Source organism: Mauremys mutica, chromosome 1 (genome assembly GCF_020497125.1).
Source record: "Mauremys mutica isolate MM-2020 ecotype Southern chromosome 1, ASM2049712v1, whole genome shotgun sequence".
In the NCBI taxonomy this organism is placed as follows: Eukaryota; Metazoa; Chordata; order Testudines; family Geoemydidae; genus Mauremys; species Mauremys mutica.
This window is the reverse complement of record NC_059072.1, coordinates 241,303,386-241,316,730: the sequence shown is the minus strand read 5'-3', so window position 1 is coordinate 241,316,730 and position 13,345 is coordinate 241,303,386. Positions and strand designations below refer to the sequence as shown.

The window sequence follows — 13,345 nt, the reverse complement described above, 5'->3', positions numbered from 1 at the left end:
GGAGATAACCACAAGATCATCCTTCTCCTGTCTAATTTCAAATAAGTTTGAGAAGTTGTCCGTGACAGGACATTTGACCATCTTTCTATGGAAACTGCCCCTCAGATGTCATGACAGTTCACATGTACCTCCTGCAACAGTGTCTCTGTAAAAGTACCATCTTCTTATTCAACATATCTACTCCCTGCATGTATTCTGAGTCCTATTCTCTGATTTCTCTAAAAAAAAAAAAAAGTGTTCACTATGTTTTACTTTGGCAGTGCTGTGGGGAGAGTGAGCTGGGTTCTTTTCACAGATCAGCAGTATTTTAAACTACCGGAAGTTCCTGTTGCAGAAGCAGAGAGACTAGAATGGTGATTCTGGTGAGGGAAAAGAAAAGGGGGCTTTATTTGTAGCAAAAAGCTGCTGAGGTCATTTGGGAAGAATTTTAAATAATGGAAAAAGCAGTGGGGGATGAGTAAACACTCACTCGAAGGAACAGGAAAATGGGGCAGGAAATGTGGCTTAAAACAAAGGAGAGAAATGTAAAGAAGACAATAAAAATAAAGGTAGTGAAGGTAAATGGATTGTTCACTTCTAGTTCCTAGCTGTAGTTTCCTTAACACATAAAATACATACAGGGTTAAGACTGAGAGATTTGAGGTGGGAAGGGAGATTAGGAAAGGCAGGTGGTATGGTTTTAGGAATTAACTTTTCCTATCTGCAGACCTATGCTCAAATATTGCCTGACTGACAAGTGCAAATGACAATGATTTTCCTCTGCTCCAGTCGATATCTGACCATTTGACACGACCAGCACTACTTAAATTTAGCACAGATGTAGTCTATTCAGCATTACACCCCAGGAATGGAATATGTGGGGTGGCACAAGCCAGTATTGAGGTACAATGGTTTTTCTGAGTGTCTTTATAAGTTTGCACAGCTCTTGTCTGTGGTATGCCAGGTAGAAGTCAGCAGTAAGTAACAAATTTGGGCTCTCATCCTGCAAGAAGCTTCAACAGGTGCAGCAGTCTGTGGAAATAGGGCCTTAAAATTTTACAGAGGTGAGCAAAGTTCAAGAAATGTGCCTGATGAATGTGAAGGTACAGAAGGATAAATTAGACAATTTGAAAATCAGTGTCCGTATTCTTTGGTGATCTTTCATTTTATATTTCTAACTAAAGAGCATCTTACACAGACTCATTAGTCAACGCTTGCTGCTGCATGGCATCATTTGCGTTCCGTCTTAAGTAGGAGAATGGGAAGTTTGCAGTAATGGATAGCCTCCTTGTAGGAGATCTGCACTGCTTGGGTTTCTTTTATTTTTCTGCCATGTTAGAGGGAGAATGAAAAAAATAAAGAGCATGAAGGAGATGATAGTGGATACAAGGCTGTAATTTATTGCAGGGGCTCTGCAGACACCCCTTGCCACAAGAGTTCAGTAGAGCTCAGTGAGTTCTGCTTTAGAGCCTCAGAATGACTGTCTTTTAATATTCTTAAAGGTTTTGACCTTTTAAAGTTGCAGCATTACACTTGAGGCATTTCAAAGTCTAGGAAAAGGGCACTCTTTTTATAGAACCATTGTGAATAGTAGTATTGGCTTATAGAAAAACAAATGAGGTAAATCTTTATAAAACCCATAAATATTTTTGGTATAAACCAACTATATTTGTTAGCCAAACACAGAAGGGAGCCTGAGGGCTTGTCTACACTGGAAAATTGTATCATGTTAGGATACATTTTAACCAACATGAGCTCAGACGTGTTTCAGCACTCAGGGTAGGTAAGGACTGTTGTGTTTACCAACATGTCAGCAGGTTGTGGGAATATACCCTAGGAGGGAATAGAGGGGATTCTAGGATTAGTTACAGCCAGTCAATGTGATGTGCCAAACAGGACAGCCCATGGCTACTGTGAGTGTTCTTATCCGAAATAATTTCTCAGTGTAGACTTGGCATGAGGGAGTCTAGATGGTGTAACATAAAACTTTCACTGGGTGCCCCAGGGTCAACCCAAACTCCCTCATACTGACTTAGACTTAGACTAGTTTAGTATTGTATAACATGCATACATTTTATCTCTGAATTTGGCCCACTTAGTCTTGGGACTGTAAGTTGGTTTGACTAATATCTGAGGAAAGTGTTGCAAGAAAAACAAATAGCAGAAGGATATAAGAAGGCCACCCCCAACTTTTACCTTCTGACACCCTGGGCATTGGAATTACATGATCGTGGACTCCTTGCACTCCCATTGGTAATTGGTTGTAAATTCTGTGGGAGTGTAACATGAGCTTAGAGATCACCTCTCAGTTTGGCCCATTGTATGCTATTAGGCATATGTGACATAACTGTAGATCTGTCTGGTAATGGAGATTGAGGCAGTTTTTGCTTTTTCTATCGTAGGCATTTATAGGGCTCCAATTACCATAGGATGACCACCAGATCATCAGTAAATAACATCAGTGCCAAAGATTTGTCACTTAGCAGATTCTACTTTGTTTTATAGCAACCTGAAGTGCGGTTGAAGTGTCTTCTGGGACTGCAAGGAATTTATGACAGAAAAGAGCTGGTATCCAAAATGGATCTCTTTACTAGCAGATTCAAGGTAAATGGAAATACCATTCTCTATTTTTAAAATCTGGTTTGGCTAGCCACACAGGATCTGATATTTTGAGCAGAGTTGGCTCTTGGTCCCTTATATGGGCTAGGATTGTTGGGTGGGGGAGTTTGTGGGATGTTGCTCTTCATTCATGAGAACATTCTGTTTTTGCTTTGGCCAACGAACAAAGCGGTGTTGGCAGGCTCTGCAGACAGCCATGTCCAGCTTCTTGGCCAGCATTATTTTGGCAAGGAGTATTGGGCATCCCAAAGCCCCTTTATCCCCCTCAAAGCTGGGTTTGTATGTTAGATGTTGAATTGGGTGATTCTGCATAGACTGCTATCAGAATGTACAGCATGACTCTGTGTTGAACCAGCATGACTCTGTGAATCTTGCAGGCAGTCAGCACTCTACTTTTTAATGTTACCTTTGGTTGACAGTTACCTTCATCAAGTGACAGCAACTGTCACTAGCTAGCCAGGGTTGGGCCTTGTCAGTACTTGGATAAGAAAACCCACGGTGCTGCAGGAAGTGGTATTATGACTCCATAGGTGGCACTCTTCCTTTGGAGGACTGAACCAATGCCCCAGTTAGTGCATACTCTTCTGTTGAGGCCTGCAGATACAGTTTTTTGGATGTCATGTAAAACCAAGGATTTGGCTCTTCATAGTAACTAAAAATCCCATGGCACTTTCTGAAAGAGGAGGCCCATAATTCTCATGTTTTAGCCAAGTTTCAATCTAGTAAATAAATTCTGCCTATCTAAACTCAACCCATATTTTAAACAGTTTTACAGCAGCCCTCTGTACTTCTGCCCTAATCTGTGTAGTATTGCTGTGTGTTGTTCAACAGCCACGTGATCCAAAATCTACTTACCTTTTTAGCAGGGTTATGGCTTCCAGAATATTTTCACATTTGAGTAGAGAAATTATTTATGTAACATTGTAGCTTAGAATTTACCCTGATTTAGCAAATTGTTACTAATTGTTCTTCATTTACAAACAAGTGGCCAATCATTCTTAATTTGTGAGCTGCAGTCAGTTTCTTGTGGAGACATACTTGAATCTACACAAATTTCGTATTAGTCAATTAACTCAAAGAAAAATGTAACATAATGATGGAACAACTTGGCGGTAAGCAAATTCTTACGTCTCTTAGGAAATAGTCATTGCAATACAAAGAAGTCTCTTGTTACTAGTGGAGAGGATCTAACTGTAGCAAAATAAATATTTGTCCAGAACAAAAAGTGTTACATCCTTTTTATTGTCGTTTTACATCCATTAGGATCGAATTGTGTCCATGACTCTGGACAAGGACCATGAAGTAGCAGTTCAAGCCATGAAACTCTTGATGCTTATGTCACAGTAAATAATTTTTTTTAATGTTCTATAAACAGGATAACTGCAAGCTAAAAGTCTGTTGTGAAGTGCATGTGAAGTGGTACTTAAGAAGTATGGTTATACCATTATAACACATTCTGGAGAATCATGTTTATTTTATAAATGGTATTTTTTTAAACGTGGGAACAGGGAGATTTCTTTGTCCCTTTTTGTTTTGCACTTTTTAAAAATTTGTATTAAGATTCTGCGTCCCATTGCAGATACTGGTCAAATTTTAAGATCCTGCAGGAGCCAAAGCCTTTGGTGATTCAAGGTATAAGCTGAGTCCTGCATGTGGCCAGGGGGAAATGGCTTCCATCCATATACAACATTGCACAGCTGACCAGGTGCCTTGTGGGCTTTGCTTTTCCTCTGAAGCACAAGGTATTGGTTCCTGCTAGAGGAAGGATGTAGAACTTGATGAACCAATAATCTGACCTGGATATGGTAAATCTTACTCTGAACCAGTGACATGAAATCCTGAGTGCTGAATGACTGACTGACTGAATTTGTGACTTGCTGAGGTCAGTCTTCAGAATGAGCAGTGTGTGCAGAAGTTCCATAGGGTTTGTCTGCACTGGGAAACTTACTGAAATAGCAAGTGTAAATATGTCCTTATAAAGCTGCTTTTCCTGTTTCTTCATGTCCGCTCCCCCGTTTGTTGTGTTTCTGATCAGAGCAGTATAAGCCTCGGCCTTCTGCCCAAGGGAGTGAATACCATTCTGGTAAAGGGACTGCGCTTTTTTCCCCTATAAAGTGATCAAGGCTCTTTTGTATCTATATTAATTTAAAGTCAAGAGGGATTTTATTTGTTCATACTTAAAACCACTTCTGTATAGGCACATTAGTCCAGTGATTAGGCAAATTTATATTACAACTGTAGACCAGGCCCACTGTCCGTATTCCTTCCCCCCCCCTCCACTTGTCATTCGTGTGAAAGTAACTGTTGTTCCTGCCTATCTACAGACACTGGTACCTGCAAGCAGTTTTAGGTTAGGGTATGTCTGCATTTGGAGCTATGGGTTTGATTCGCAGCTTGTGTAGACATACTCGCGCCAGCTCTGATCGAGCTAGTGTATTAAAAATAGTAGTGTGGCTGTGGTAGCATAGGCAGTGGGGAGCAGGGGCATGGGCTAGCCACCCGAGTACATACGCATGGGGTCCAGGCTGTTTGTACTTGGGGCAGCTAGCCTCTGCTGCCCCTTGTCACTGCCTGTGATTTCCTGGCTACACTATGTTCAGCATGCTAACTTGATGAGAGCTAGCATGAGTATGTCTGTGCGAGCTAGGAATCACACCCCTAGCTTCGAGGATAGACATATCCACAATTACATGAGGCCATAGAGGTGAAATCTGCATAACTCGGATAGTAACTGTTTAATTTCTGAACCTTTGTTTGCATTACAGTACCAGAATATTCTTGAGCATTGAGGTGCTGCTTTATAATTACAGGAAGTGATTATTATCTTACTTGACACTTAAGTGGTATTACTTCAGGCGGACACCAGCCTATATATGGGAACAGAATTGGGCCCATTGTATATGTTCATTGTTGATATAACTTGCTTTTTTACAGGCAGTATCATTGTTTAAGTAACACTAATAGTAGGTAGGTTACCACTGCTAATATAAACACAACAACCACTTTGTATGACATTTGCTTCTCCATATTGCATAGATATTGCATTGTACTTTGTTATAGCATCTATGTGCATAACATGTGTTTGTGCTAGGAAGAGTAGCACACCATTGTTAAAATACAATGACTCTTTAAACCAGTTAAGGTTGCTCTTGTTCTATATCTGAACCAACAAGTGCTATATTGGCACTGCAGCTGTTTAGCTTCTCTGGCTGTATTGTTGGGTTCATGTTCTCACTAAACTCATGAATGCTAACTATAGTCAAAAAGTTTATCGATTGTCTGTTTTTTTAGGAAAGCCTTGTCTAAACAAAGTTTAAAATTAGATTTCCAGCACTGCGCAGTTCCTCCTAAGAAGTTTTCCAAACAACACTTGTCCATCCTAAAACATATTTCCTCGTAAATAAAATGAGTGCATGTTTTTGTTGATTAAGCCGTGGCAGAGGTCCAACAACCGCATACTTGTTGTCTTTGTTTCTGCTCCATCTGTTGCAGAACCAACAGCGCTCCTATTCACTCTGAGCCCTGCTGATTTGGTTTAATTATTGGGAAGATGAAGATGGGAGTTGGGGACTGAAATGAATTATCCACAAAGCCAACCAAGAATCTTATCTCTTTTGCTTATAAAATTAGCACTGGCCAGTCTATACATTTAGGGTGAAGAATTGAGCTAAACTCTCTCTGATAAGGTTGACAGACGTTTTGCAGCAGGAGCTTTTGTGGATGAATACCCACTTCTTCGGATTCTTTGCTGCTTCTACAGAACCAGACTAACACGGCTACCCCTCTGATATCTGATCAGGTTGCTTTAAGAGCCTGTATAAAGATGCCTTTCCAGGAGGGGAGCCATTTCAGAAATGATTACTGTCACTCCAGGAGCAGAGAAGCACTCGGATGGATGGATGTCTGCACTGCAAGTGAAGGTGTGATTGTAGCAAAGGTTGGCATACCCATGCTAGCCTGGATAACAGTAGCAGTGTAGATGTGGTGACATGGGCTCAGCAAGGGCTAACAACCTGAGCATACCCCTGCTGTGGACCCTGGGTACATACTTGGACACTAGCCTCTGCTGAAGCCCATGCCACCACATGTACACTACTCTTGTTATCCACGCTAGCTAGGTTTAAGATGGCACGGGTATGCCTACTCATGCTACAGTCACACCTTCACTGTATAGACATAGACCCAGGGTGTTGTACCTAGGATAGCATGGGAAGCATATCTTGGCTCATAGACAGTATCTGGTCTTAAGCACTGCAGCTTAATACATGTAGAAACGCACTAGGTGGGGTTGGGAATTGTGAAATTCCTCAAAGCGAGTAATAACAAAAGAACGACTGTAAAGATTAGATTTGTTCAACCGATCTGCTTCCTCTGTGTGTTCAGTCATAGTTGCTTGCTTACTTGGCCAAAAAATCTTCACCTCCTTTCGTCAGGCAGTTCCAGCTTTTCTGTGGGAGCAGGAGTCTCCTCTGGTTTCTTCATCAGCAGAATTTTTCAACTAAGTTCTAACTGGATATACTTCTGGTGAGGCCTAAAAGTCTTTTCAGATACTAGTTTGAGTTTTCAGTGCTGCCAGTAAACCGCCTTCTGCATAACCTTTAAACTACATACATTTAGTATAGAATTACAGAGTAAGTTAACACCAATCCTCACAATGCCCTTTTTAGAGTATAACTTGAACTGGTCACACACTGGTCTATGAGATAAATAATAATAGGAGATATACCAATCTCCTAGAACTGGAAGGGACCTTGAAAGGTCATCGAGTCCAGCCCCCTGCCTTCACTAGCAGGACCAATTTTTCCCCCAGATCCCTAAGTGGCCCCCCTCACGGATTGAACTCACAATCCTGGGTTTAGTAGGCCAATGCTCAAACCACTGAGCTAGCCCTCCCCTCTGAGATGAGGCTTTTTACTGCTTCTTTTCTCTACTCTAATGCAGAACCCTCAAGCTGTGCACATACCTGGCCTGTGTAAATGCATGTTCTTATTATCCTCCTCCCTATTCCTTCAGATGTATATATCCATTTTTGCATATTGTCTTAATTAAATGGTCAGCTCTCTGAGTGAGGGACTTCCTTTGCTGTTTGTACAGCACTGAGCTTGATTGGACTCTAGGTGCTATAGTAACATAAATGATGCTACAAAATGTCATGGAATTGTCAGCATTAATGAGGACAGAGCAGTGATACCAAGCTCCTTACATTAGAAATCAAAAGGAAATAAAATGTGAGGAAAAATGTGAGCCACAAAGATTTGGTAGAAGGAAGAAGTGAGAAAACAGTAATTCTGAAAGAGATTTGGGAATCCTAGTGGATGGCAAATAGATATGAGATTGCAATGAGAGATGTCAGTAAAAAGGGCTTTGGGGCATTCTGTTTAGCGGTATAGTGACCAAGGAACAGAATACAATGCTCCCTCATTATAGTGCTTCAGTGAGAGTGGATTAATGTGTTCACTTCTGGCCTCTTCACTACCAGAAAGAGTAGAGAGAGTTCAGAGAAGAGGAACAAAAATGTCTGATGAGGAAAGGTTAGAAGGGGTGTCCACAAGTCTACAAGTAGCTGGAGGATGTAAATAACAAGGAGGGGGAAAATTATTTTGTCTCATACAGATCTGGTTATAATTAGAAACGATGAGACAAAGACTATGTCTACAGTACAGAGTTAAGTTGACTTAAGTTACACTGACACCCAACCACTGCTGTAATTAAACTGCTGTTGCATGCCCACACTATGCTCCTGGTGTTGGCGGAGCGCATCCACAGTAGCAGCTCTTGCATCAACACAGAGAGCAGTGCATTGTGGGTAGCTATCCCACTGTGCAACTGGCCGCAGGGTGTTTTGGGAAGGGTTTGCAATGCCACATGGTGCAGGTACAGCGTCTCATGATGCAGTTTTCTCAATCTCATCATTCCATGGGCGTCCTACTAGGTTTCCAGCCGCTTTTCAACTGCCTTGGTTACCTGCAAGCCAGCCATCTCTGTCAGAAAGCATGGATCCTGCACTGCTCTTCAGTGCTGTGCGTTATGAACACAAGGCTATAAAAGGAGCTCATTGGGGGGGAGGGACTATTCACCACCACCCTGACCTCAGCCCCCTCCTTGTAGAAGTGGCATGTTTGCGGCTCCGCACCAGAGGCTAATATTTGCCTCCCTTGCCTCCTGCTATGCCTGCTGCACCTCTTTGATTTTTACATGGCATTGCTATGTGTCTCTATCACAGCCCTTCTCCTCCATGCCCTGAGCAAGTTCCTGCTGCTGGAGTGGAGCTATGACTGCACAGCCTCCTCGCCCCACAGACCCAGGAGATCCAACAGTTCTGGTGTACTCCAGGCAGGAGGGTATTTGCTGCATGGAGGCGGCATACTCAGCCGGGCGCAGTTGCTATGTGAGCTCTCCATGCTGAGCAAACAGCAAGAGCAAGTTCAAAACTTCCCAGGGCTTTAACAGGAGAGGAGCGTTCACTTGTGTACCTGGCTGCAGGGCAGTGGAATTCAAAAGGGTGGCCAGGGTGGGCATTGTGGGACACCTCCTGAAGGCCACTTAGGGCAACGTAAGCAATGCAGTGTCACTGCAATGCATCACTCTAACGTCGCCCTAAACTCTACGCCTCTCATGGAAGTGGTTTTATTAGGTCAGAGTAGCAGGCGAGTTAAACTGGTGGGAGGAGAATTGCAGTGTGTAATTAGGACAACGTAAGCTGTCTTGTGTCGACAAAACTGTGTATCGTAGACATGGTCTAAGATCAGAGAGAAAACTTAAGTTTGGCATCAGGAAAAGCTGCTTGTCAATGTGAACTATTAATACTTTGTATTCTTAGTGCCCTCTAATTAAAATACCTTACTGGCTTAATAAATTAAGTAATTCTCACTACAGTCCTGTGAGGTAGGTAAGTAGTGTTTTACAGAGGGAAGCTGAGGCTCAGAAGTTAAGCATCCCTGGTTTCACACTCAGTCTTTGGCAGGAGCCAGAAATTAGGTAGAGAGATCCTACGCTCAGGGCCGGCTCCAAGTTTTTTGCTGCCCCAAGCAAAAAAATTTTCCCCTGGCCCCCTCGGCCCCACCCCAACTCCGCCCCTTCCCCGCCCCATTCCAACCCCTTCCCCAAATCTCCGGCCCCGCCTCCTCCCCTGGGCGCGCCGCACCCCTCGCTTCTGGGAGGGACAGGGGAGAAGCGGAGCGGCTGCGTGCTCGAGGGGGGGCGGAGGTGAGCTGAGGAGCGGAGTTGTTCCTCTGCCCCCCCCAGGGTTACTTCCTGCAGCCCTCCCTGCACCCTCCACTGCCGCAGCTCACCTCTGCTCCGCCTGCTCCCCTGAGCGCGCTGCTGCCGCTCCGCTTCTCGCCCCTCCCTCCCAGGCTTGCTGCGCTCCGTTGCGGCAAGCCTTGGAGGGATGGGGGAGAAGCGGAGCGGCGGCACACTCATGGGAGCAGGCGGCAGTGGAGCGGAGGTGAGCTGTGGGGGGGAACCGGGTCCTCTGTCCCTCCCCTCCCAGGGTTACTTCCTGCGGCCCTCCCCGCGCCCCCCACCGCCGCAGCTCACCTCCGCTCAGGGCCGGCTTCCAGCTTTTTGCGCCCCAAGCAAAAAAAAAAAAAAAAAAAAGGAGCCGGAGTGCCGCCCCTTGGAAAGTGCCATCCCAAGCACATGCTTGGAGCGCTGGTGCCTAGAGCTGGGCTTGCCTAGGCTTGTGCTTTAAAAACATTCCTGTCCTTCCTGTTTCTCTGTTAGACTGTGAAATTGACTCTAACTGAAGTAGTAGAAGCCTCAGTATTTAAGGCACTTCAAAATTAGAACTGGAAAAGCTCTAGTAAATATACCATAGCAAATAATGTCACCTTGGCCGGGAACTGAACTAGATAATTCAGTAGGGCTTTTCCATATGTCACTCCTATGCTCTGAAGAAATTGAGATCTGATAGGTGAATGCATTATTTCTAACAAGAAGATCAGGTAAGCCACCTGCTAGCAAACCTATGCATACCTATTAGATTATATCTGTTGTTTAAATACTATTGTGAAAAACATTTTCATGTGACTTAGAGGAGATGGGGAAGAGAGAGACATCTTGTATGCAAATAAGGAAATTATCTGCCTTCCTCTAAGTTAGTGGCCCTTAGACTCTTTCCTTTAGGGATATGTGAACCCAGAAGTTTACTTGATTTTCTTTAAATTGCTAAAATTAGATGAAGGGGTTGTGCGTGTCTGTAAAACTTTCTTATTGCTATAAGTTAGCCCAATACATTTTGGATTCTTTCTAATGGATGATGTCTGAGGCTTACAGTTTGGTGGCAAATCATAGAATCATAGATTATTAGGGTTGGAAGGGACCTCAGGAGATCTAGTCCAACCACCTGCTCAAAGCAGGACCAATCCCCAACTAAATCCCCAAATGGCCCCCTCAAGGATTGAACTCACAACCTATCCTGCACTAGTGAAAGGGGACAGAGGAGCAGCAGAGTACAATGCAAATTAATGGCGCCTCTGTGATTCTGTTGGGACACCACCAGTCACAGGTGCCAACTTTTCCTTTTCCCCGGGGGTGCTCCACCCTGCTCTGCCCTGAGGCTCTGCTCCTACTCTGCCCCTTCCCCCAAGGTCCCGCCTTCGCTCTGCCTCTTCCTGCCTCTGCTATGCCCCCCTCTCCTGAGGCGATGCCCTCGTTCCGCCTCCTCCTCAAGGTCCTGCCATTGCTCTGCCTCTTCCCACCCCCACTCCGTCCCCTCCCCAAGGCCCCTGACCACTGCTCTCTGCCCTCTCCCAGCAGGGCTGGCTCTACAGTTTTCGCCGCCCCAAGCAGTGCGCCGAATTGCCGCCGTGGGCGGCGGGCGCAGTCCGTGTGTCCTTAGGGCAGCAGGCACGTTTCCACGGAGGCAGCAATTCCGCGGCAGCTTCTTTGTTTAGCTGAAGCCACCGCGGACAGCTAAACATAGAAGCTGCTGCCGAATTGCCGCCACCGCGGAAACGCGTGTGCCACTCTAAGGGCACACAGACTGCCCCCGCTGTCCGCGGCGGCAATTCGGCATGCTGCTTGGGAGCAAAACAGCAGGGACTGCCGCCCCTTGCAGATTGCCGCCCCAAGCATCAGCTTGGAATGCTGGTGTCTGGAGCCGGCCCTGCTCCCAGGCACCTCCCTGAGCTGCCAAACAGCTGTTTGGCGCTGCTGCCGCCCCCATCAGCTGTTTGGTGGGTGTGCTGTGCTCCCCAGCAGCTGATGAGTGGGGGCGGCGAACAGCTGTGGCTGGTGGGTGCTGAGCACTCACTGTTTTTTTTCCATGGGTGCTCCAGCCCCGGAATACCCACGGAGTCAGCACCCATGACACCATTAATGTAGAGATATGAGAATGCTTTGAGATTCCCTGAAGAAAGAATCAAGCCTGTCCAAAACAATGTAAAAGCCAAAGACCCCTCTCCTCCTTCATGATGGTGATGGCATAAGCTAATCACTCCCTCTGTTATCCCTTATATCCTGCAGCCAACTTCCTGCCATCATGCACCTCTGCTAACATCTGGCTTCAAAACGCCTGCCAGCCCTAGTCTCTTTCCCTTCTTGAGACCACTTAAAAAGAGAAAAGAGCTTGCTTTCCGCTCCAGTGTGTGCTCTGGAACCAAAACAAACCCATGCTTTTAGTGCTGAAGCCCTTGCCCTTTAGCACCTCTCTAATATTTGACATCTTCCCTGTCCTGTCAGATCATAGATCTTAGGTGAAATCCTGGTCCCATTTGACGTCAGTGGCAAAACTCCCACCGACTTCAGTGGGGCCAGGATTTCACCTCTTGTCTTGTGTATGCAGATGACACTTTACTGCCGTGCCAGTATTGACACCAAGAGAGGAAACATATGAAGAAAACAAAAACACCTGCCCTAATAGCCTCAAAAATCAGTTTAATCTAATCTGAGATCACAAACCCTTAAGTGCCTTAATCATGCTTATTGGATGGTGATGCCAAGGGGCAGCATTAAGGTTGTTCATATACCTTAACTCTGCATTGTCATTCTTGCTTGGATTTCTTAAGTGTGATATTTTCTCTGAATTTTCTTCGCATGTAATGTTTGGGTTTGGGATAATTACAACATCCTTGTAAGGTGGGTGTTTTTTGTTTTGTTTTTGGTTTTTTACCCTTATGTTACTGATATTTTAATTCTGCTTAGATGTAGTGTTTTTATAAATCTTGGAATATAAGTAAATTGCACACAAATGAGATGGTGTAGGCAGCCCCTGTTCAATCTCCCCTCTCATGTTGAGAAGGCAGTGGGTCTTCTTCTTCCAAGGTCATCTCATGAAATGTAAAACAAAAGAGAAGACGTGAGATTTCCCAGCTAATGTTTGGCATCCAGAACAAATGGAGTCTTTGCTCTCTCCCTGGCATACCCCATCTTCCTTCTTCCTTGCCTGTTCACACTGAAGCGAGGAGAAAATGATATATCATGGCATTGGTATGTGGAAAGCCATGCTTATTTTTAGGCATCTAAATACTGGCAGGCACTTCTGGCTTAACCTTTATCTGTCACTTGGCATTTGAAGGGCTGTAAATTTGCAGCAGTAGTATTGCACTACATAAAGTATTCTTTGAATGTGTGATTATTGGCTTATATGTACAAAAGAAGGAACTCCTTTTATTGAGGAAATACTTCTAAAATCGCCGTTGTAGTAGGTGTAGCTAGGTATTGCCCTCTGTAGAGGTACGTAGTCTCTGAACTGGTCAGGTGTCTTTCAAGTGGAAACCTTGACATCTTACAGTAAGTGAGTAAC

General features: G+C 44.5%; 1 protein-coding gene across 1 annotated transcript in view; it reads left to right on the top strand.

Moving 5' to 3' along the window:
* LOC123363564 (cohesin subunit SA-2-like) overlaps positions 1-13,345 on the top strand; it is a 103,471-nt gene that overhangs the window by 36,134 nt on the left and 53,992 nt on the right. Inside the window, exons 12-13 of the mRNA XM_045004689.1 lie at positions 2,485-2,583; positions 3,862-3,941. Of these exons, the coding sequence (XP_044860624.1) occupies positions 2,485-2,583; positions 3,862-3,941 (179 nt within the window). The remainder of the gene's footprint in view (positions 1-2,484; positions 2,584-3,861; positions 3,942-13,345) is intronic.